This window comes from Chionomys nivalis, chromosome 3 (genome assembly GCF_950005125.1).
Source record: "Chionomys nivalis chromosome 3, mChiNiv1.1, whole genome shotgun sequence".
Classification (NCBI taxonomy): domain Eukaryota; kingdom Metazoa; phylum Chordata; class Mammalia; order Rodentia; family Cricetidae; genus Chionomys; species Chionomys nivalis.
The window spans coordinates 98,030,179-98,055,984 of NC_080088.1; the positions used below are offsets into that span (position 1 = coordinate 98,030,179).

The following is a 25,806-nucleotide window of genomic DNA, read 5'->3' on the forward strand; positions in this document are numbered from 1 at the left end:
TTCTAGGCAGGGGCTCTACCACTGAGCCACACCCCAGCCCCTCACTGGGGGATTCTAGGCAGGGGCTCTACCACTGAGCCACACCCCAGCCCCTCACTGGGGGATTCTAGGCAGGTGCTCTACCCCTGAGCCACACCCCAGGCACTTTTTCCCCCTTTGGTGGAGGTGCTGGGATGGTAGAGTGATTGCCTAACATACAGGAGGAGGAAGAGAAAGAACCACAGGCCAGCTGGAATAGAGCCAGATGACTGGAGTCCAATCCCAGCCCACATGGCAGGAGAGCATCAACTCACACGAGATTTCCTGACTCCCCGTATGTACTGCAGCACCGGCAACTCGCACCCTACCAACCCAAAGAAAAGGAAATGATAGAATTTTTCAAAAATACTGACTGGCTTGGAGGCTGGAGAGATGGCCTAGAGGTTAAAAGCACTTGCTGTTTTTCCAGAGGACCCAGGTTCAATTCCCAGCACCCTCATGGTGGCTCACAACTGTCTGTAACTCCAGTTCTAGGGCATCTGACTACTTCTTCTGGCACCAGGCATGTATGTGCACAGACACACATACAGGCAAAGCACCAACACACATGAAAAAAAAAATAAACCAACAAACAAAACAGCAAAATTCCACCTGGCTTTGCATGAGGGCAGAACCTATAACCCCAGCATCTGGAAGTCTGAGGGCTACATCTCAGCACCACAGACAGACAGAACTAAAAGCACACTGCCTGGTGTGGTCAGGCCTCTGACGTCATCACCTTTCTCAGAAGCTATACCCCACACCCTCCACCTTTCTACTCTCCTGGGCTCCTCTGAACTAAGCTGTGGACTCAGGGTTTCAGGTGCAGGTGCTGTTTCCACCCCCACATCTGCACTGCCTGGAACCTGGCAGAAATCAGCAGAAATCATTTATTCAGTGTCCTCTGCAGGCGCCCAATCCCAGCACCTGGGAGGCAGGGTCAGCAAGATCTCTGAGTTTGAGGTCACAAGCTCTGGAATGTCAAAGTGTCCTCGGGTGCAGAGCTCCTCAGGCAGCACACAAGCCCTGGCAAAGGTCTACTGCACCTCATCATGCTGAGAAAGAAAGGGTTCCTGAGGAGTGGGCAATGGCCTATAATCCCAACACTGAGGCTGAGGCAGGAAGCTTGTTCAAAATTCATGGCCAGCCCCAGCTACATAATGAGTTCTCGGTCAGCATGGGCTTCTGTTTTGAAAAACAGAGTTGGGGCTGTGTTTAGTTGGTAAAGCGTTTGCCTGGTATGCAAAAAACCTTGGTTTGATCCGCTAGCACCTGAGCAGTAGAGACAGGAGAATCACAAGTTTGAGATCATCCTGGGCTATAGAGGGAATATTTTTTGTTTTTGTTTTTTGAGACAGGGTTTCCCTGTGTAACAGTCCTAGCTGTCCTGGAACTAGCTCTCATAGACCAGGTTGGCCTTGAACTCACAGGGATTCACCTGCCTCTGCCTCCCAAGTGCTGGATTAAAGGCGTGCACCGCCACTGCCCGGCCTATACAAGGAATTCTGAGGCCAATCTGAGCTACATGAAACCCTGTCATTTAAATTAAAAAAGAAAAGACAAGAAAGAATAAAAGGCCTGCTTATCCCAGGCTATCAGGACTCAATGATCAACATGCCATGGTTTGGAAGCTCTATGGGATGCCATACGGGAAAGCCAAGGAGCCTCAGCACACGTGTACTTGGAAGAGATAAGACACCAGGGACAAGCAGGCATGGAGGTGCAAGGCTGAGGAGAGGCATTCCACATGGATAAAAGCAAAGTTCCCACTGTGAGGTACCTGGCTCCACTGGAGGTGGACGGTCCTGAGGGCAGGAGCTGTGGCCCCAGGTGGGAGAGGCTGGAGTGAAACAAGGACTGGCTGCCTGGAGCGGGAGGTGTTGCGCCCCAGGGGTTGGTGGTGTTCAGCCTGGGTGCAGACCTGGCCCCAGACAGTGAAGGTTTATTATATGGGGCAAAGGCCTGGTGGGCCCCAAAGACAGTGGCGGTCCGGTGGGGTGTTTGGGGGGCAGGATACGCAGGCAGGTTGGTCATGGAGTGGCGGTAGCGACCCGACACAGGGCCAGTTCCACTACCATGGAGGCACTGTTGGCAAGAGCAGACGAGTCCCATGTGGCCTGGGGGAGCAATGACTGACGTCACTGGGTAAACTGGCCCCACTTGGCGTCGCACATTCCGGCAGAAGCTGGAAGTCTTGTTGGTTTGCGTTAGGGTGGCATAGTTGACAGTGTAGTTGTAGCCCAGTGGGGCCAAGTCCACGACCTGGACACCCCGGGCTACTTGTTGCTCCAGATAGTCACAGACACTAGCTTCATAGGCGATCCAGGATCCGTCATCGCCCAGCCACTCCCAGACGATGCCCTGGCCTGGGGCAGAATTCTGTGAGAACAGGTGCCTGCGCACAGACCTCATGGTGCCTATGGAAAGGATCAGGACCCATAAATGAAAACGTTCCTGCTACTCCACACGCTGACACTGCAGTGCGCACTACCACACCCCTTTCTGTAGGCTGGTGTGTGCATCCATATGTGCATGCCTATGTATGTGTGTGCACCTGTCTGTGTGTAAGCCTATGTATGTGTGTGCACCTGTCTGTGTGTAAGTCCAAGGTGGGAATATATGTCTGTGTGCTTCTGTGTTTTGTATGGATGACTGTGTCTGTGTATTTGTCTGTACATGTCTAAGTATCTATATCTTCATGTGTGTGTGTCTGTGGTGTGCACATGCTGTGTCTGTGTGTCTGCACCTGTGTTTGTGTATGTACATCTGTATGTGCGTGTATGTCTGGATCTCTCTCTGTGTGTATGTGTCTATGGTGTATGTGCATCTGTCTGTGATGTTTTTGGCAGTGGTGTGTCCTGGTGCATATGTATCATTTTTTAGTATGTTTGTGTCTGTGTATATGTCTGTACATGTCTGTATATGTACCTATTGTATACATGTGGCTGAGGTGTATATGTGGTGTCTGTGCATGTCTGTGTTGCTGAAGATGGACCCCAGGGACCTCACACATTCTAGGTATGTGTTCTACCGAGATACATCCCCAGCCTCAGTTCTTTTCCCCCAGTAACTCAACATCATCACTGTAGGTATGCAGTCACTGTGGGTATACGGTCATACTGTTATTTGACTCAGGGACTGGCAAACTCTACTCTGTAGGGTATAGAAGACACAAGGCAAAGGGCACCAAAGGACCAAGTCACAGAACAAGGGCTCACCCTCTATGCTAAGAGAGGCTAGCAGCTTACTTGTCAAAGATGGCTCATATTCAATAAGGCTTTTTATTTGTCCTCCCCTTAAGACAGTTTAGTCTTAAACTCTAATAAATCCTCCATCCATAGCCTTCCAAGTACTGGAACTACAGGCAAGCACCACAAAACTCTCTCAACTACTATGGTATCCTAAATCCATGTTAGCCAGCCTGCTGAAGGAGTAAGGAGCCAGGAGAGCCTCTCCATGAGCTCCCAAGACATCTGTTACTACTACAAGGTTCATTTCTTCCAGGTAAGGCTGGTTTCTTTTGAGACAAGATTCCATGTAGCCTAGCCTAACCTAGAACTCACTATACAGTCAAGGATGACCCTGAACTCCTGACCGTTCAGCTTCCACCTCCAGAAGGCTTCAATTACAGGCATATACTCAGCATATACTGGGTCTCTGCAGTGCTGGGGCTAGAACCCAGAGCTTCTTGCGTGCTAGGTAAGCACTCCACCAACTGAGCTACATTCCCTGTACATTCCCAGCCCTGGAAGCTGTTATTTATTAATTACAGTACCCTCCTATCAAATGCATTCATGTTAAGAGTAGGGATGGAAGGTGTGTCAGTCACAACCATAACCTAAAACCTAGCATGGTACCCAGCCCAAAGCCAAGCACTATGCTAGAGGCAGATGGGTCTTACCTGTATCCTGGCGGAACTGAGTCCAGCTGGGGAGGTCGATGATGTAAGGGGCCAGTGAGGGGTCAGCCTGGCCTAAGGGGATGCTGTGGGCCAGGCTCCCCAATCCAAAACGCTGGCCCTTCTGTTGGACAAACTGCTGCTCAATGAAGGAGCAGACAGTGGCACTGTAGGGGTGCCAAGTGCCAAGCCCATCCTGCCATTCCCACACAGCCACCACCACAGGGCTAGGGTGCACCTGCGGCAGAGACGAGCTTGGGGCCATGGCCATCTTCTGCTTTCCTGAAGACTTCAGACCACTCTGGGTTGCAGGCTCAAGTTCATTGCCCAGCACCTCCAGGGGACCTGGAAACAAGACACAGCAGTTACACACATCGGGGACCTTGTTAGGCAGCCAAAGAGAACCAACTTCTCTATACCATCCTGAGAGTACCATGAACTAACTCTTGATCCACATCTCTGCTCTAGCAGACATAATTAGACATTTCGTTGTTTACTGCACTTCAGCAAACATTCCAGAATAGGGGGCACAGGGAAAGGGGGTGCAGATCACTACCCAGTCATCCCCTTCTGATTAACTACTTTCAGCTCAGAGCTTTTCCTTCCTTTATTCACATGCGGGGATAGAATGTAAGACCTGCACACGTCACACATCCTGGCTCCTCTCTGTTCTACTGCTGAACTATGCCACTGGGACGCAGGGTGTTCATGAGTCACCCCAAATCCTTGTGGAGAAGGCCACGATGACCCTGCACATTTGTCTAAGAGCCCCATATTCAGGCCTTATTTGTGAGATAGAGTAGCACCTGCTATACTGTCCTCTCTGATGTTCCGAGGCTCAGGAACAAGGACTCCAGGACACCCAGGGGCAGTAGCTTCAGTGGGACTTACACACAGGAAATGGGTAATGGACAAGAACAGTTTGCTATACAAATTAAGGACCCAAGTTTAAACCCACAGGACCCAGAGAAAAGCTGGGCATGCTACGTGTATCTGTAACCAGTTATGGACTATCCTGGCCAAAATGGCAAGCTTCGGGTTCAGTGGAAGTCCCTGTCTCCTAACAGTAAGGAGGAAAATGATTAAGAGACATCCCAGTCCTCCTCTGACCTCTGCGTGCACACGCACACACATGCACATACCACACAAAACCAATACCAGAACAAAACAAACAGCTAAGGGACTATCACCAACCACAAGAAACCCCAGATAAAAAAACTAAAGTGTCCCTTGGCTGTCTCTCCAGCCCCTCCCTGCACCTGTGCCTTGCTCAGCAGCCAACTGGCTTCTGTTTACCCCAGGGACACTCTGCTCCTCTTTCCGTTCCATCTTCTCCTGAGAACTGACATCCTTCATGCTCACTTGTATGACTCAGGGGGCGGGGCTCTGTGGTAGACGGCCTGCCTGCCTAGAATCCCCCAGTGTCACATGAGCTCATGACCCTGCACACCCTCCACACAACCAGAACTCTACTGAGCAGCAACACATTCAGGCACAACCCTGCCCTGTGTCTTCCCACCCCCAAAGCCCTGTTCACAGCTGTAGGGCCAGCACCAAGCAGGCATTCCATACACATTAGCTTAAAACACAGCTGGAGACATTAGGCAATGACATCATGATGTGCCCACAGCTGTCCCACGAGAGCTCTGCCAGGGCACACTTCTGTGCCCTCACTCCTGTACCAGCTCTAGGACCCTGAACTGACAAGTCTCTTGAGTGTCCTGATTCCCACAACCAGCTCCCTAAGCTCCTGTCAAATTCCTTCCGGTTTCACAGGAACTGAGACTTTGCTCGGTCATATGTCAACAGACACTGGAGCTTCTAGACTCTCCTACCCTTCAAAACTTCTAAAGGTCCAAGGGACAAAACAAAGAGGCACAGGCTCTGATGTCTCTAGAAGCCCTCACTCTCTGTTTGCCTTCTTTCATTTAGAACACGGAGATGTTGGCATTTATGTGAAGTGATTTTCACAGGAACTAAGTCAGACTGTAGAGAACACCCGCCCCACCCACATGTGGTGTCCCATGCCTGTAAAGTCCAGTGCTATAGAGGCTGAGGCAGAACAAAGTGAGTTTGAGACTGGCCTGGACTATATAGGGACTATGAAGGGAAGAAGGGAGGAAGGGAGGGAGGAAGGAAATAAGGGCTGTCAAGGTGGCTTAGTGGGTGAAGTGTTTGCAATGCAAATAGGAGAGACCTGAGTTCAGATGCCCAGAATCCATGGGAAATAATGTGCCTATAACCCAGGCTTGGAGGGACACACACAGGCAGATTTAGCTTTGCTGGCCAGCTGGTCTAGTTGAAATGAAACAGAGGTGAGCTCCAAGTTCAGTGAGAGACGCTGCCTCAAAAACTAAGGTGGGGAAAGGACTAAGACTCCTTGACATCAAACACACAAAAAAATTAAAGCTGGGTGTAGTGGAACACAGGAGGATCAGAAGTTCAAAGTCAGCCTGGGTCACATGAGAGGAGAGGACACTTCCAAAAAACCAATAAACACTCAGCTTACAAAGTACCCACCAGCACCAGGTAAGGGGAGAGATGGCAGCTGCAGGCTTTGGTCCTTCTGCTGTTTACTTACGTGCACACCCTTCAGGTAGTAAAGGGAAGAGAGACCACAGTATGCAAACATAGGCAGTGCAACAGGCCTGTGAGGACATCCCCAGATGAACCAACTCACAGAGCTCTGCCAACAGCCAGGGTACAGTCAGCAATGCTGGTTCCAGCTTTCCATGAAGGTGTGAGGCCACAGTAGATCCTGGGTCTACCACCACCTTCATGGTTGGCCAGTCCCCCCTCATAACAAGCTTTCTATCTTTGCAAGAACCTCATGCCTAGCCATACACAGTTGACTCTAGCAAGTTCCAGAAAATTCCAAGCATTTGCCAGCCTTCAGCCATTGATGTGCTGATGTCTCACTAAGCAAGCATGCAAATCTTCCTCCTGAGCCCTTTGGCCCACATCATCACAAGGGAAGTGACTCCACCCTCCTGTTGCCTTTAGCACAGAGGCCACAATCATGTGGACCTGCATGTCCTAGACTCAGTATCTTTGAGGGGACAGCAAATATCCAATATGGGACAATAAAACTTCAAATGTCCCTCAACAAAGAGGGTCTGAAACCCCAGGTCGAAAGGGGAGAAAGGGCTAGTGAGGTGGCTGAACAGTAGATAACTGCCGCCTAGCCCAGCTACTTGAGTATGATCCCCACAACCCACATGATAGAAGAGGACTCCTGCAAGCTGTCCTGTGACCTCCACCCACAAGCCGTGACACACGCACACAAGCACATACAAACATAAATGAATATAATAAAATAAAGGGGGAGACCCACCTACTCCGGGGGCCTGGGCCCTTGGAGCTGGTGCCTAGCCATGCCTACCAGCTTGCCCTGAACCCTGCGTCATGCACACTGCAGCGCTACGTTGACGTGCCTTCCCTACCACAGCCCCAGCCAGCACAATTGTGCTTCAAAAACCTAATTTGTTTCAGCACCTAATGGTGGAGCTATTTAGGGGTTCTTCTTAATTATGGAAATTACACTAATGGCTGTTGGGGAAAAGCCTCAATTTGGAAACAATATAAGCACCACATAATATGGGAAGTTCTTTTACTATCAGGGATGACACCCAAGGCTGCCACTGAACTATGGACCACCAGCCCCTAGTATGGGGTTTTCTTTCTTTTAGACAGGGTCAGGCCTCATAGCCCAAATTGGCCTGGAAGTCCAAGCAATTCTCCTGCTTCAGTCTCCAAGTGATGTTACAGGCATGAGCCATGATGTCCAGCTCTCTTACAGTTTTTATTGTTTCTAATTGTGTGGCACAATGAGTTCAGGTACCCACAGAGGTGTCAGAGGACCCTGGAGCTGGAATTACAGGTACCTGTGAACTGGGCTAGGAACCGGATCCTCTGGAAAAGCAGCAGGCACTCTTAACAGCTGAGCCATCACTCTAGCCCCTTATTTTATAAGACAGAGTCTCACTCTACAGTCTGGGCTGGCCTGGAACTCTAGAAAATTCCTTTGCTTCAGCCTCCTAAGAGCTAGGATTACAGGCCTGAGCTACCACATGCAGTCAGCCCTACCCACTTCATCCTGCAAGCTGTTTTTTAAGCTGGCTCCGAGTTCAGGTGCTTTCCAAGAAACATAGGTCTAAAACTCCACACCCAAGCTGCTGACAGACTAACAGGCCTGTAGGCAAAGACCTGCAGATATGTCTCAGAGGCTGGGAAAGCCTCTCCGAAGGCCAGGAAAAGTCAGATCTCGAGTACAAAACTAATGAAGAAATGTTGTACTTTATTAGAAAATCTGAAAATCTGATTTTAAAAAAATGGGGCCTGTCAGGAAGACCTGAGTTTGATCCCTGGAACTCACACCGTGGGGGGGGGGGGAGAACAGGTGCAAGTCATCTTCTGCCCTCCACATCTGTGCACTCACACCACGAACACACACACACAGCACATACACATACAATAAATAAGAATGAAGTATTGGCAGGCAGTGGTGGTGCCTTTAATCTCAGCACTCAAGGAGGCAGAGGCAGGTGGATGAGTTCGAGGCCAGCCTGGTCTACAGAGAGAGTTCCAGGACAGGCTCCAAAGCTACACAGAGAAACCCTGTCTTGAAACACCAAACATACACACACAAATGGATGAATTTTTCAAATAAGAGCTGTGAACTTGCAGTGGCACAGCACTGCCTTGTGTGCATACAGCCCTGATTTTCAACCCTAGGACCAGACCAAACAAAACAAAGTAAAACCAGAGAATTAAAAGCGGGTGCTAAAGGGACTGGAGAGAGGTTAAGAGAGCTGGCTCTTCCAGAGGACCCAGGCTCAATTCCCAGCCCCCACAAGGCCACTCACAACCATCAGTGAATTCAGTTCCAGGGGATCCAAAGCCCTTTTCTGGCCTCTATGGGCACTGGGCATGCACATGGTACAGACACAGGCAAAACACCCATACATGCCAGGCAATGGTGGTGCACACTTTTAATCCTAGCACCCAGAGGCAAAGGGCAGAAGGATCTCTGAATTCAAGGCCAGCATGGTTGACAGCAAGCTCCAAGACAGACAGAGCTACACAGAGAAACCCTGTCTCGAAAAAACTAAAAAATACACATACAAAATAATTTTTAAAAATTGGTGCTGAGAATAGAACCCAGACACTCATATGCTAATCACACAATCTGCCAGAGAAACACACCTATTCTCAGCTTCCAATTTTTCATAGTTTCTAAAGTAAACAGTATTAGCTTCCTACTTTAAAATAAAAATAAAATAAAATAATCTGAGGCTGGAGAAATGGCAGCCGGGTGAGAACATTTGCTCTGCAACCATGAAGACCTAAGTCTGAGTCCCTAACACGCATATAAAAAACTGCACGTGGCTGTACATGTCAGTCACCCCAGCATGGGGACAGACACAGGCAATAGCAGATCCTGGAGCTGGCTGGCTGGAAGAAGCGACAATGTTCAGACAATGACCCTGTGTCAAGGCAATAAATAAGGCTGAGAGCAACAACAGAAGACACCTGACATCCTAGTCTAGCTTCCCCATCCACACACAGGCACATGGACCCACAGTCTCTGTCTCTCTCTCTCACACACACACACAGAAGCACGTGTATATACTACAGTCTCTGTCTCTCCCCCCCGACACACATACACACAAACACGTGTACCCACAGTCTCTCTCACACACAGCCTAATATTCTTTTAAATCTCTTTAACACGACAAATACTGCTTCAGATACACTCAGTGACAGAGCACTTACCTAAAATGTCAAACACTTTTAAAAGGTCAAAGCCAGCACCAAACCAGGCCACTGCTACCTCTGTTGTTCAGAATCATTATGTGCACAGCTGCTGCCAGCCTGGTGGGGCTTCAGTAGTGGCCTGGTCTACTCATCACAGCAACTCCTGACACCCCCACATCCCTGCCTCCAGGGAAAACAATCCTCCTTCTATTTCACTCTCCTGTGGTGGGAGGGCTCAGGCCCAGTGACCCAACTGGTCTTCAATTTACCATGAAGCAGAGGAGGACTTCTAATCTTCCTGCCTCGATCCCCGAGAACTACAACGATGGGCAGACTCAAAAGCAAGACTGTACCCCAAAGACAGAGCATCTGCCTTTCATACACAAAGCTCTGGGTTCTATACCTAGCACAGAACAAAAGATAGCAAAGAAGGGGGGGGCAGCAGCGAGCTGCTCAAATGGGGCCCAACTAAGCAAGGAGGAGCTGTAGTTAAGAGGCCAGCCTGGGACACGGAGCTGCTCAAGGGATTAGGAGAAACAGCAAACCTCCTGCCAACACCAAAAACAAATATTTCAGACTGTTCCAGTTACAAACTGCTACGATGAAGCAAAAACAGTTTGTAAACTAACAGGAGGGACTGCATTCCAAACTGTAAGAACAGCTGAGGTGGCTCAGAGGTAAAACTTCCTAGAGTCCCCCAGTGAGGGGCTGGGGTGTGGCTCAGTGGTAAAGCTCCTGACTAGAATCCCCCAGTGAGGGGCTTGGGTGTGGCTCAGTGGTAGAGCCCCTGCCTAGAATCCCCCAGTGAGGGGCTTGGGTGTGGCTCAGTGGGAGAGCCCCTGCCTAGAACGCCCCAGTGAAGAGCTAAATATGTGGTAGAATGCCTACTTAAGAATCCTCTAGTGAGGGCTGGAGAGATGGCTCAGTGGTTAAGAGCATTGCCTGCTCTTCCAAAGGTCCTGAGTTCAATTCCCGGCAACCACATGGTGGCTCACAACCATCTGTAATGATGTCTGGTGCCCTCTTCTGGCCTGCAGACATACACACAGACAGAATATTATATACATAATAAATACATAAATAAATTAAAAAAAAAAAGAATACTCTAGTGAGGGGCTGTGGGCCTGGATCAGCCCCTAACAACAACAAACTTTCTACGGAGATAGGCACTGGTGATGCATGGCTGTAAGTTAGTTATTCCAGCATCTGGAAGGCTGAAGTAGGAGGAATACGGCAAGTTACAGGCTAGCCTGGACTACAGAGAAAGACTGTCTCAAGCTCCCCCTCAAAAAAGTGGAAATACTGCTGAGCAGTGGTGGTGCACACCTTTAATCCCAGCACCCAGAACTCTGTGAGTTCAAAGCCAACCTGGTCTACAAACTCAGTTCCAGGACAAAACAAAACAAAAGTGGAAATATAAATTACAAACTGGGAGAAAGGCTAAAACCAACAAGGCATGCCAGTTTTTCCAGCACTCAGAGGAAGAGATAGGAGGATCAAGAGACCAAGGTTGGACAGGGCACAGCTGAAGACAGAGGCAAATAGATCTGAGTACAAGGCCAGCCAGGGGCTCAGAGGGTGGAAGTGCTCGCCATGCGGACCTAACAACCTGAATTCAAGTCTCACTACCCACATACAGAGTCAGTACAGAACTGGCTCCATGAAGTCCTCTGGCCTTCACACACACTGTGGCACCCCACACACAAAATAAAAAGACTCAAGGTCACCCTCAAATATAGAGGGAGTTTGATGCCATGGAGCCACCACCGCCGGAGATAGGCCAAACCTTGTGGTGATACACAGATTAATGGAGATGGGTTAAATTAATATGTAAGAGTTAGCCAATAAGAAATTAGAGCTAACGGGCCAAGCAGGATTTAATTAATATACTTTCTATGTGGTTATTTTGGTTCTGGGCGGCGAGGACTAACAAGCACCTCATTCCAACAAATTGGTGCCCATGTGGCCAACTAAATCCATGTTACACCTGAAGGGCTTGAAAAGGAATTCTAGGCACAAAAAAAAAAAAAAAATAATACAGAATTTAACACAGCTTCTTGCTATTTGCTGGCAGCTTGCTGCAGCTCCTTTAAGAGAGATTTTCCTGATTCAGCCGTAGCAGGAAAAAAGCCTCGGCTGGTTTAAAATGCTGGCTTTCTGGGCCAGGCTGCCAGTACGACTTCTGGCTCTTTTGGGAGACCGGAGCATTTGAATAGGGTTTGTGAGCAGATTGCTGCAGATTACTTAATGGCGACATGGACTGGCTGTGTGCCTAGAGATGGGGCACTGTACATGTCTCTCAGAGGCAGCGAGCAGCTCTGCCATGCTGGACTGTGTGGAGTGAGCAGGAAATACCATATATACCATAATAATGGTACAGCTTAAGTTTTAGACTGGGCAGGCAAGCAGGGTAAGTACCATATTTCCCCTAATAATGGCACAGCTTAAGTTTTAAGAAGCGCTTAGCATTTTAAAAAGTGCTCCTGGCGGTGGTGGCGCACGCCTTTAATCCCAGCACTCGGGAGGCAGAGGCAGGCGGATCTCTGTGAGTTCGAGACCAGCCTGGTCTACAAGAGCTAGTTTCAGGACAGGCTCCAAAAATATAGAGAAACCCTGTCTCGAAAAACCAAATAAATAAATAAATAAATAAATAAATAAATGTGCTCCTGGATAGTAAAGACTTACAGATATACAATAAAGACAAACCCAGATGAGTCATAGTGTTGGATAAAAGAAAGAAGAAAAAGAGTATAGAGATTTATAAAATAAAGTTAATGCTTAAAAAATGGTAAAGTCTTTAAAGAGACAGAGTAGATAGTCATAGATTAAAAGGAATAAAGAAAAATAAGCCATGTAAAAATGGAAAATTCACAGAGAGTCTGAATTATGTATATTATTGTGTTTTCCTTGAATTTTTTGACTGTGAAGGAGCTAAGTACAGAGAGACATCATTGTATGGGCTGCTAAGCTAAACCAGCTTGTACATTATAGAGGTATCTTGACTTCAGAATTTGGGTCTAAGGATATGTTGCTTTGGAAAAGAGGTTCTTTTTTTTTGTCTCCACAGAACATAAGAACTTGTGGATTGCTTTCAGACCAATATGGTTTGATAGACCACATCCCCCTGAAAGGTTGATGTGAACACCCTCAAAAAAAAAAAAAAATTGCTTTGCCCAACTGCTGACTGAGATGAACCTAGCACAAAGGATACACCATAAAAGACATGGTTAGCAGCACTCTATCAGCAGGAAGTAGTATGGGAAAAACTACTCCCATATTCCCAAATATTGTCTATAAATGCTTGTTACATTTTAAAGGGCGATATGCTATAGAGATTTACATTGGTATGAATTTTGGTTTATTGATACAAATTTATATGCTATAGAGATTTACATTGGTATGAATTTTGGTTTATTGATACAAATTTAAGGTCAATTTTGCTATATGTATATTTCTGCTCTTGATTAAGGTACTCTGTGTAGTTCATTTAAAAAATGTAATGTAGGGCTGGAGAGATGGCTCAGAGGTTAAGAGCACGGGCTGTTGTTCCAGAGGTTCGAGTTCAATTCCCAGCAACCATATGGTGGCTCACAACCATCTGTAATTCGATCAGGTTCTCTCTTCTGGCATGCAGACAGACTACTGTGTACAAAAGAAAGAAAGAAGAAAGAAAGAAAGAAAGAAAGAAAGAAAGAAAGAAAGAAAGAAAGAAAGAAAGAAAAGAAAGAAAGAGTATAATTAAGAAATATAGGTTAGTAGATAATCATCTATAATAGTCAAGATTGTAGTCATGTTAGTTAGGTTTTCTAGATATACAGAGATATATTTCAGTTAGTTAGGTATTCTTCAAATCTTTTAGAGACTTTCAGAATATGGCATTTAAATGTTTTAAAAATTTAGGACTTTTCATGACAGTGAGACACATCTGCTCCTGGCAGCACCAATCTACTTCAAAAGGAAAATGGAGATGGGTTAAATTAATATGTAAGAGTTAGCCAATAAGAAGTTAGAGCTAATTGCACCAAGCAATAATTTAATTAGAAAATATATATCTAGGGAGTATAGGGAGTTTGAGGCTAATGTGGGCTACATGTAAGTCTCCACAAACAAGCAAAGAACTCCACAATGGGTAGGGAGACTGCCCAGCAGATCAAGGTGCTTGTCACCAAGCCTGACTCCTGAGTTCAAACTCCAGGATCCAGGTGGTTAAAGGAGTCCGTTCTTAGAAACTGTCCTCTGACCTCCCCTCGTGTGCACCCACAAACACACCATACACCCACAAAGTAAACAAAATAGAAGAATATTAAAACATACACGCATAAACACTAAAAAGGCAGATGTGGCCAGGTGGTGGTGGCACGCCTTTAATCCCAGCACTCAGGAGGCAGAGGCAGGTGGATCTCGGTGAGTTAGAGGCCAGCCTGGTCTACAAGAGCTAGTTCCAGGATTGGCAACCCTGTCTTGAAAACCAAGATCAGGCTCACTCAGGAAAAAAAAAATGTGTGTGTGTTGGGGGGGGTTTCAAGACAGAGTTTTTCTGTGTAGCCCTGGCTATCCTGGGACTCTGTAGACCAGGCTGGCCTCCAACTCAGAGTTCTACCCACCTCCTCTGCCTCTCGAGTGCTGGGATTAAAGTGACCACCGCCTGGCTTAGGAAAAAAAAAGTTATTTTTTAAATTAAAACAAACAAACAAACAAAAAAACAAACAAACAAAAAAAAAACGCAGACCACTAAGCCAGAAGAGCAGTGCACATATAATCCCGGTACTTGAGATGCCGACACAGGAGCATCAGGCGCTCAACATCACCCCTGGCTACACAGTGAACTGGAGCCAGGGGCCACCTTGGGCTACAGGAGGAGAACCATCTCAAAAAGAAAACAGAAAAAAATTTAAAATTTTGAAAAGCAGAGCATGCATGAAGAGCGATTTGTGTGTACTAATCAAGTTCGGTTTTCACTTGGTAAACAATCACCTAAGAGACTGCTCAGTCAGCTCTGAACTCTAAATGCCACACAAACCCTAACATCTGTGGGCTGAGGGACTTTTCTCTGCAACCATGGCTTCATTCCATGCTGGCCTCTTAATTCTCCTCAGAGCGCCTGAAGCTCAGCTGCTAAGTGCTTGCTGTTCAAGCATTAGGACCCGAGTTCCACTCCCCATAATCCACGTGAAAACCTCACGCACAGTGGTATACAATCCCAGCACTGGAAAGGCAGAGACAGGAGGGTCCCTGGAGCTCACTGGCCAGAATCAGGGAGCTCCAGAAGAGACCCTGTCTCAAAAAAATAAGGAAGTGAGAGGGTTAAGGAAGACACCCACTGGGCAGTGGTGGCACACGCCTTTAGCCCCAGTACTTGGGAGGCAGAGATAGGTGGGTATCTGTAAGTTCAAGGCCAGCCTGGTCTACAGAGTCTGTTCCAGGACAGGCTCCGGGTCTGTGTGTGAGCACCCATGGATGCCACAAGATGGTTCCCTGGAGTTGGAGTGACAGGCTTTTATGAGCCACCTGATGTGGGTGCTAGGGAATGAACTTCAGTCCTCTAGGAGAATAGCAAGTGCTTTTCCCTAACAACTGAGCCCTCTCCCAGCGCTGGCCTCCATATTTTCTGAAACAGGATCCCTCACTGAAGCTGGAGCCCAACCATTCAGCAGAGCAAACTGGCTAGCTAACCCCTGGGACTACCCACCTCCAGCTCCCAACACTGGGAGTAGAGGGGTGCCCTGGAACACCCACTTTTCATGTGGGTTCTGGTGATCCAAACTCACCTTCTCAAGCTTGTGCACAAGTACTTTACCCACCCGGTCAACTCCTCAACCTTCACCAATATTCTCAATTAAAATGTATTTGCCATGCTAGGCAAGGCGCTATGACTGAGCCATGCCCCAGGTCCTCACTGGCAGATTGTAGGCGATTGTTCTATCACTGAGTTTCACCTCAGCCCCAAGGCCCAAGTTAAACGGGATGCTTTCATGTGCCCGACAGAAAGAAAACAGTTCTGAATTTTTACAGCGCTGTCTATCCTTCATGGAACTCTGCTAACATCGTAGTCTCCAGAGCTTGGGTGGACATTTGTGGTGTTGAGTGAGTAACATAGAAGCTAAAAAACTTACAAGGTTTCATGTACCCCAAGCTGGCCATGAACTCATCAGGTACCTGAGGATGACTTTGAACTTCTTAATCCTCCTGCTTCCTCCTCCTGAGAGCTAGGAGGACAGGGCTGTGGCACCAGCCTCTGCAGTGTTGCAGATGGAACCTAGGGCTTGGAGCAAGGTAGACACACACTCTACCAACTAAGCTACATTCCCAGTCTCTAAAGCAATTTATTTGGCTCATCCCTGTAATGGCTGAAGGGTCCATTAAAACATGGCAGCAGCGTTTTTGAGTAGGGAAACAGAGAAACAGAGGCACAGAAGTGACCAAGCATGTGGGGGTGGCTTTGTCTTCTCTCAACACACTTTCCACAGAACTGTATCATTTCAGGGAGGCATAACCCATTGCACAGGATCAGCATTAATCTGCTCCGACGCTAATGGCCTCTTATAATTTTTTTTATTATTTACATGCAGGTGTGTGTTGTATGTTTATATGCCATATGCCGGAGGGTGACAACAGAGGCCAGAAGACGGCACTGGATCCCCTGGAGCTGGAGTTACAGATGGTTAGGAGCTGCCCGACACGGGTGCTGGGAACCCAACTAGGGTCATCTGCAAGACCCGGAAGTGTCCTTAACTACTGAGCCATCTTCTCCGCTCCTAGAGTCCACCTCTCAAAAGGCTGAGCCTTACCAGGATCACAATGTAGACCGGGCTCTAGTGTACACACATCTGTGGATGACAATCCATCAGCAATCAGCAAGGCCCTCCGAACCCGCTAAATATACTTGCCTTCTGCCTGCATTCCGGGCCTGTCCCCTACAGTCACTTCTCCTTGTCCTAGCCAGCACAGCACTGCCCTGGAAGCTCCATGACTATGAAAATGCTGAGAGCCCTTCCAGGCTTCCACCTCACTTTGTCCTCGTCTTTGCAGCTCACCTTGACCATCACTTCCAGAAGCGTTCCTGACCCTGACGCCTACCTCCTCCTGGAGGAGGGGACTCTCCGTGTGACTCACCTCAGCTCTACACCTATCACAACACCTTGTCACTAACTGGCCTGTCTTTCCACCCAAGAAGATGCCAGAAGGAGGAGATCTTGTCTGGCACCTGCCAGAGGTTTATGCAAACAAAAAATGAACGTTTTTAGTTCAAAGGCAGTTAACAGTGACTCACTTCTCTAGCCTACAAAGCACAGATTTGTTGGTTTGGTTTTGTTTTTGTAGCCCAGGCTGGGTTAGAATTCACTACATATCCCAAGATGGCCCCAAACTCATGATCCTCAATTTACTGAATGCTAGGGTTACAGCTTGTAACACCATGCAAGGATGAACTGGCTACATAGCCCAGGCTAACCTCAAACTTGCAGTTCTGCCTAAGTCTCCAAGTGTAAGGTAACAGGCATATATCACCTTGCTAGGCATGTTTTCCTTTTAATTTACTATTACTGTGTGAGCATAGGCCTGTGTTTGCAATGGAGGTGTGCAGAAGTCAGGGGACAGCTTTCAGGAATCTGGTCTCCTCCCACCAGGGGATGGGGGTAGAACTTAGATAGATCTCTAGAACTTAAAATAAAAATAAACAAGTAATTTTTAAAAGGGGAAAAGGGCGCCGGAGAGACGGCTTGGCAGTGAAGAGCACCCACTGCTCTTCCAGAGGACCTGGGTTGAGTTCCCGGCACCCACGCGGCAGCTCCCAACTGTCTGTATCTCCAAGATCTGGCACCCTCACAGATACACATGCAGGCAAAATACCAATGCACATAAAACAAAAATTAATTATTCTCCAGAACTCACAAGATGGAGAGAACTGACTCCTGCTTACCGTCCCCTCACTTCCACATGTGCACCATGGCATATACATACCAGAGATAAATATTTTTTTAAAAAGGTAGTGATAAAAAAAAATAAATGTTTTGAAGTGCTGGGGCTTGAACCCAGAGTCTTGCATGCTAGCTAAGCACTCTCCCAAGGTTGCCTCCCAGCCCATAAAGCATGTCCTGAGTAGGAAGCATCCTTTAAGACCGGTTAGACAGAAGCAGTGTTGGCAAGAAGCCAACCGAATTTATTTGCAACAGTTGGCGATCAACAACCAACTCCCAGGCTTCATTTTGCTCCTGGAACCCCCGAATCCCACCGTCCATGATGCCTGCGTCTCTATGTGTGTATGTATAAATGTTACGTGCATGTGTGCACAGATGCATGGATACTCCGGAAGGCTAGAGGAGAGCTGGACTACAGTTCCTGCAGCACATCAACCTTGCTCACTCACCCAATAGGCGAGGCTGGCTGACCGACTAGCAAGCCCCAGGGATTTACCTGTCTCCTCCCGAGCACAGGTGCATACCACCGTGCCAAGCTTTTCACGTTGGTTCTAGAGTGTTGGAAACTGCAGACTCTCGGACCCTGAATTTTCTATGACCCCTTAGCTGCCAGAGTAAACAACTTGTTTTCCTATGCTTGCAGCTGCTCTGGGCACAAGACCCTCATGAGTTCCTCATGGCAGAGGAGTGTTTTCTGGTGGGCTTGCAGCTGAAAAATCCCGAGAGCTGGGGCATGGCCATTAGTTAAAGAGAGTCCTGTATACGCTGCCCTTGAACACAATAAAATTGGCATTCTTATTTCAAGAGTAACCCATGTCTCTGTTTTTTAATCTCCAGACCCTTGCCCGACCGGGGTTCCAGGTAGTGCAGGCACCACACTAGAAAGTGAATCTGGATCCTCACGCTTGCCAGACAAGCACTGTACAGACAGAAACGGCTTCCTTCAGTGGCCACACCCACTTTCTCTTTTGAAAACCAGATTTCAAAAGCAACAAGGTAAATTACCCACGGCTCTCACCTCCTTTTACTTGAAGGGCTGGCACCAAACTGTCCCTTCTTGATGGAGACACCAGATCTTCAGGAGCAATCACTTGTCTGAGTTCCCATCTTGATATGAATGGCAAACAACAAAAACCGGGCAAATTCAAGGGCTCGCTGACTCAGCCACACCAATTCCGAGGTACCTTTGCCAAAAAGATGATTAAGTCCTCAATGGAGAAACAGCAAGTGAAAACGAGCGCACAGATGTTGGGTCCCGTGTGCTGTGTGGCCGGGGCCTGGAAATTACCATTTATTTTTCAATAGCCGGGGCAGAGAGCAGAAGGTATAACAATCCTCAAACCACTCAGTTAAACCCTTTCCCAGAAAAACCTGTATGAGGACTTCAGAAACCAATCCACGGGTTTACCGTGTAGACTTACACGGCAAATAAACAAAGGCCTACATACCTCTGTAGCTGAAGTTAACCCTGATATTTTTCTACTTTATAGAACTATTACTTTTTGGGTTTTTTTGAGCAGGGGCCACGGTATACAGCTTAGGGCTGGCCTGGAACTCTGATTCTCACGCTTCTGCCTCACAAGTGTGGAGATTACAGGCATAAGTCACCACACCTAGCTAACACTTTTGGGTTTTTTTTGTTTTGTTTTGCAACGGGGGTGGTTAACAGAGGCTTGTTACACAGCCCAGGGAAGCTTTGAACTCGAGACCCTGATACCTTAGTCTCCCAAGTGCTGGGATTGCGAGCCTGCACCACATCGTGGGGCTCTCCAGAACCATAAAGGGGCTGAGGTGGCATGTAGAAACTGAGTTCCTTAAATGCCGCGCCTCTGTACACATTCGTATGTGTGCCGTTGTGAAGGCAAAGCCAACGTGGGCAACCCTCGGCCGAGCTTCAAAACAGAGACTCCCCCCAAGTGTCCCAGGGCCCCAGTTTGAGAGAGAACAAGAATGGAAAGGCAAACGCCTCCAAAGTCCCAGCCAGTGGTGGAGCACTATTGCCTGGATGCAGCCCCTCAGGACTGAAACTGTCCCCTCGGGGAGCCAGGGTAGCAATAGCCTCCCTGCTCTTCCAGGTCCTGTAGGACTCAAACTCTCAGGCAGGCGGGTGACCCCCGTCTCTGGAAAAAAAAAAAAAGAGGGCTCTCACCACACCCAGCCCTGTCCCCAACGCCCAGAGCGTCCCAAGAACGACTTCCCGCTTCCAGGACCCCGGTGCCCTGGAGCCCAATGCTCTCTGCGCCCCCAAGACTCACCCACCCCGCGGGTACGGCCCTCCCTCACCAGCACGACCGCCCCCTTCCGGTCCCAGCTTGGCTCAATAGCCCCCTCTCCTCAACCCACCCACCTACCCACCTTCAGGACCCCAGCCTGGGCGCCAGCAGGTGGCCCGCCCGTCCCGCTCACCGAGTCTGAGGGAAGCAGAGGGAACAGGTGGAGAGGACCGCCGACCTCAGGCTTCAGCTTCGGCTCGGCCTGCGAAGAAGCCCCCGACTATAGCTCCGACTCCGAGCGGGAGGCAGCAGGAGTGAAACTCGGCGTCTCAGCCTCCCAGGAGCAGCGCTGCGCATGCCTCCTCACGCGGGGCTTTCTGGGAAATGTAGTTCTGGCGAGGCGGAGTGGGCGGAACCAAAGCGCAGCAGCAAATGTTAATTTACCCAGCCTTCCTTCATATACCTGCCTATTGACTTACTCCTTCATATATTACTGATTCATTGGCTTTTAATAATTTTGTATTAGTATTTTATTTTATTATTATTGTGGGTCTGATTGGAGTGGGTTACGTATAGAGGTCAAAGAACAAATTGAGGAGTCTGTTCACCCTTCCACCTTCACCTGGATTCTGGGGATCAAACAAGTTGTCAGCCCCGGCTGCAAGCGCCTTTACCCTCCGAGCCATCTTGCCAGTCCCTAATGTTTCTTTTTTGTGGCGTTGGGAATTAAATTCAAGGCAAGCAAGTGTTTTGCTGCTAACAAATCCCCAGCTGTGAAATTCATTTTTTTTTTCCTTTTTTGAGTCAGAATCCCTTATAGCCCAGAGTGGCTTTGAATTTGCTACGTAGCCAAGGCTGTCCTTCAACGCCTGATTCTTCTACCTCTGCTTCCTAATGGCTGAGCTTACACACACAGTTTCAAGAAACATAGACTTTAAATTTAAAAATAAGGAAATAACCTATTTTTTAAAATTGTTTAAGCCTTGTCTTATTGGGGCACGGCTCACTTATCTAGCAGGGAGGTAGAAGAGCCTTGGGTTTGCAAAAGCAGTCATTAAAATTCCGCTTCACCTGATGGAGCCTGTTCAATTTCCTGGAACTAGTTCCCAGCTCACTCAAAAGCAAGAAAAGATGAACACAGCCAAAAAAGTAGAGAGGCCTGGCCTCGGCATTGTCACTGAGGGGCGGGAGCACTTTCTGTTTTGCTTGGAAAGGCTTCCTGTCTGTGCTAATTGGTCTCCATCTGACACTCTGGAGGGACAGTCTGATAAGACACAGCTGCTTTGCTCATTATTTCTGATGAATGGATGGCGCCTGGCATCTCCTGGTGGTGCTGGTAGCCACCCAGGACACCCGTGTAAGATCTTAATGACTTCACAGCCTCAAGAAATACCTAAGTCTGTCCCCAAAAAGCTCTGAGAAGCCAAGGCCTTATACAGCCTAGCCTGACTTCAGAGATGGCTTTCAACTCTTAATCCTCCTGCCTCTGCCTTCAGAGCAACTGCAGGTGTGTCCATCTTTCCCGGTTTCATGGAGTGGGGAGGGGAAGCCCGGCTTCTAGCCTGCTGGACAAGCACTCTAACTCAGCTATGTCCCCAGCCCTGGGAGCACTGAACAGACCCCTCCTATCTGCTGATTTCCGTTTTTGCAGGTCTGAACTAACAGATAAGGGCTCATATTTATTATTTATTTCTTTGTGCAGGGACAGGACATGCCACAGCATGCCTCCAGAGGACAGAGATGTGTCCTTGGGTTCTCTTCGTCTACCACGTGAATCCTGAGATCAAACTTAGGTCAAGAGACTCAGTGACAAGTGTCTTTAATTCCTGAATCGTGGTGGTCTTGCATTCATACTTAATTCATCTCCAGAGTTTAACGGTAACCAATCACTATTTTTTTTTCTGAGATACTGCTCCGTATGTAGCCTAGGCTGGCCTTGACCTCACTGTGCAACTGTTTTACCTTTGTAGCCTCATATTTTAGATTCTGTGCATAAGCATAAAATTAAAGCAGTTTTTATTTTAAATCTGCCTTAAATCGACTGAATTTACATGCAGACAAGTAACCTTAAAAGGTGAAGAAACGTCCCTAGCTCTGCCTTCACATTCTTTTTCAGTAAAAATGCGATGGAGCTGTGCCCGTGGGCTGACTTTTAACTAATGTGGTAACTGGGCCACGCCTCTAGCCCATTTTTCTAATATCTAGGCAAATGAATTAAACAAGATTTCTTTTACCTTTTTATATTCTTTAAAATTAAATATAACCACATGATCCTCCTTTTCTTCCCTCTGGCCACTCCTAAGTACCTTCCTCCTTGCTGTCTTAAATTCATGGCCTTTTTAACCTACATATGTAGTGCCTGCACTACAGGATGGAATGCGAGCTAGGAACTAGGCTGGAGACTTAACACAGACAGATGGGACAGGGACACGGGTCATCCTTGATACAACAATGCCAACTTTATTGCGTTCCAGGGAAGCTTATATGGGGATCCTTAACTGATAACCACACCCCAGCTCTTGGGATCTTTCAGCTACAGGCCTCACCAGAACCCAATCTCCTGCCATCAGGGTCTCGTGCTCAGAGCAGCTACAGGCATAGGTAAACAAGTTGTTTTGTTCAGTTCACTCCAGTAGGCAAAGGGTCTGAGCAGGGCAAAGAAAGTCAAGGGGCCAGGGGTCTGCACCCCCCAACAACATATATGTGTGTGTTTATCAGATATGTATACATGTAAGTAACATGTACTGAGCAGGTTTTACACATACACATACATATGTATACACACATACATATACTTATATGTATATGATTTTGAGGTTTAAACAGATTTTTACATTTTCACTGTGTAAATGATAATTTTCAGTCCTTCAATGACTCAGTCATCCAACTTCCCTTTTTCCTCTGGCTCCTGTGAATCACAAAGTTTTCAACCCAGCCTTGAAGTCTTTGTGTTAAAGTCAAACGTAGAAAGCTGCCGTAAACACTAGATGAAAAGGTTTAGATAACCCATCGAGATAACTTCCAGCTGCCGGCCAATATCCTCCTTAATCCCATTTGAGATCAGGAAGAGCCCAGGCTCACCTCAACTCCCTCTGTGACTAAGGATGTGCTTGAACCCCTGGCCCTCCTGTTGGGATTCCAGCTGTACACCATGTGACTTAGTTTATGTGGTTCTGAACCCAGCGTTTACTGTTTACTAGGAAGCACTCTACCATCTAAGCTCTATTTCTAGGCCCTAGTCAGTTTGAAATTTTCTCCAGCTATTGGCACAACACCCCATACTGGAATGGTAGCATTTCAGAGACAAAAAGCAAAACCGAGAGTTGGGCTTCATTTGTGCTTCAATAGGTAAATGAGATTTAGAGTGAGCCAAGAAGGTCTACAGAGAGAGCTCCAGGGCAGCCAGGGCTACACAGAGAAACCCTGTCTCAAAACAAACAAACAAATAAAAAACTAGAAAGAAAAAAAGAAAGAAAGAAAGAAAGAAAGAAAGAAAGAAAGAAAGAGGCAGGGAGGAAGAGAGGGAGAAAGGAAGGAAAAAAATGGAATCAGCAAAATGACTGAGTAGGGAAAGGTGCCTGCCCCCAACCTTGGTGACTTGAGCCCAATCCCCGACAATGTCGTGGTGGGATAACCAACTTTGCAGAGCGGTTCTTACTCCTCCACATGTACACCCACACACATGTACATGCAATTTAAAAATTTAAATTTGTTTAAATAGAAGGGTTCTCCAAGTAGTGAGGTACATCCCACAGGACAAATATGGGCTTCTTGCAGGTAATTACAAGTTCTGTGGGGTTTTGTTCTGTTTTGGTTGGCTGGCTGGAACAGGGTTTCTCAGCCCTGGGATTGAAGGGCACGCACCACCACACCTGACACAGTTAGGTTTCTTCATGATGGGTCTGCATGGCGTTTTTGGTGGCTCTCAAGTTACATCTCTAAAGGTTGTGAAGAAAACACCCACACTTAACATTGCACAAAGAGTGTAATTTAGAAGATTAAGAGTTGGGGCTGGAGAGATGGCTCAGAGGTTAAGAGCATTGCCTGCTCTTCCAAAGGTCCTGAGTTCAATTCCCGGCAACCACATGGTGGCTCACAACCATCTGGAATGAAGTCTGGTGCCCTCTTCTGGCCTGCAGACATACACACAGACAGAATATTGTATACATAATAAATAAATAAATAAATAATAAATAAATAAATATTTAAAAAATTAAAAAAAAAAGAAGATTAAGAGTTAATGAATTTTAAATCACTCGGGAAGCAGAGACAGTTGGGTCTCTGTGAGTTCCGGAACAGCCAGAGTTACACAGTGAGACTTTATCGGGGCGGGAGACAAACTTAAAGCAGTTTAGGGGCTGGAGAGAGACAATTCAATGGTTAGGAGTGAGTGCTACTTGCTACTTTGCAGAGGACATGAGTTTGATTCCCAGAGCCCATAAGACAGATCACAGTCATCTGTAACCTCAGTTTCAGGAGATCCAACACCCTCTCCTGGCCTCTTCAGGCACTGCAGGAACGTGGTGCACAGACATACATGCAAACAAGACATTTACACAAAATAAAATGGTACAGGAGACCACTTCCTAAATATAACCCCAGCAGCACAGACACTAAGAGAAACAATTAATAAATGGGACCTCCTGAAACTGAAAAGCTTCTGTAAAGCAAAGGACACAGTCAACAAGACAAAACGACAGCCTACAGAATGGGAAAAAAAAAAATCTTCATTAATCCCACATCAGACAGAGGTCTGATCTCCAAAATATACAAAGAACTCAAGAAATTGGACACCAAAAGATCACATAATCCAATAAAAAAATGGAGAACAGATCTAAACAGAGAACTCTCAACAGAGGAATCTAAAATGGCTGAGAGACACTTAAGAAAATGTTCAACATCCCTAGTCATCAGAGAAATGCAAATCAAAACAACTCTGAGATTCCATCTTACACCTGTAAGAATGGCCAAGATCAAAAACACTGATGACAACTTATGCTGGAGAGATTGTGGGGGAAAGGGAACACTTCTGCATTGCTGGTAGGATTGCAAGCTGGTACAGCCCCTTTGGATGTCAGGGTGGTGACTTCTCAGAAAATTAGTAAACAACCTTCCTTAAGACCCAGCAATACCACTTTTGGGTATATATCCAAAGGATGCTCTATTGTGCCACAAAGACATGCGCTCAATTATGTTCATAGCATCATTGTTTGTCATAGCCAGAACCTGGAAGCAACCTAAATGCCCTTCGACCAAAGAAAAGGTGGTACTTTTACACAATGGAGTACTACACAGAAGAAAAAAATAACGACATCTGGAATTTTGCAGGAAAATGAATGGAGCTAGAAAACATTATTTTGAGTGAGGTAACCCAGATACAGAAAGACAATTATCACATGTAATCACTCATAAGTAGTTTTTAAACATAGAACAAAGAAAACCAACCCACAAATCACAATCCCAGAGAACCTAGACAACAATGAGGACCCTAAGAGAGACTTACATAGATCTAATCTACATGGGAAGTAGAAAAAGACAAGATCTCCTGAGTAAATTGGGAGCATGGGGACCTTGGGAGAAGGTTGAAGGGGAGGGGAGAGGTAGGGAGGGGAGCAGAGAAAAATGTAGAGCTTAATAAAAATAAAAAAAATGTTTTAAAAATCTTCTGAAAGTATTAGACATTTTCTTAGTAGACAAAGTGGTGAGTTTATTTCTGAGCAGTGTAAGTTAGAAGATGGATAAAGTAGAAAGATAAAATTTTATTCCAATTAAAAAAAATTGACAGCCATGTATGATGACGTGTTCAGGAAACCAAGGCAGGAGGAACTCTGTAACTCAAGGCCAGCCCAAGTCACAGCACAGATAGCCAGGACTATGTAAAGACTCTGTCTCAAAAACCAAAACAATAATTTTTTAAAAAACAAAAAATGATGCCAGGCATAGTGGCACACACCTTTAATCCCAGCACTTGGAAGGCAGAGGTAGGTAGATCACTGAGTTTGAG

At 47.0% G+C, this 25,806-nt stretch overlaps 1 protein-coding gene across 4 annotated transcripts in view; it reads right to left on the reverse strand.

The window, feature by feature from the left end:
• Window positions 1–20,125, reverse strand: part of Dtx2 (deltex E3 ubiquitin ligase 2) — a 40,689-nt gene extending 20,564 nt beyond the window's left edge. For 2 of the 4 annotated variants that reach the window (XM_057766018.1, XM_057766015.1), the window contains exons 1-4: window positions 19,996–20,125; window positions 18,608–18,773; window positions 3,920–4,261; window positions 1,799–2,435 (exon numbers count right to left, since the gene is read on the reverse strand). In XM_057766018.1, coding sequence (XP_057622001.1) covers window positions 1,799–2,435; window positions 3,920–4,187 — 905 coding nt within the window. In that variant the 5' untranslated portion in view covers window positions 4,188–4,261; window positions 18,608–18,773; window positions 19,996–20,125. Of the gene's footprint in view, window positions 1–1,798; window positions 2,436–3,919; window positions 4,262–4,472; window positions 4,509–18,607; window positions 19,150–19,995 lie in introns of those variants that run through there. The other 2 variants (XM_057766016.1, XM_057766017.1) reach the window with 2 other exon arrangements.
• Between the last annotated feature and the right edge of the window lie 5,681 nt (window positions 20,126–25,806).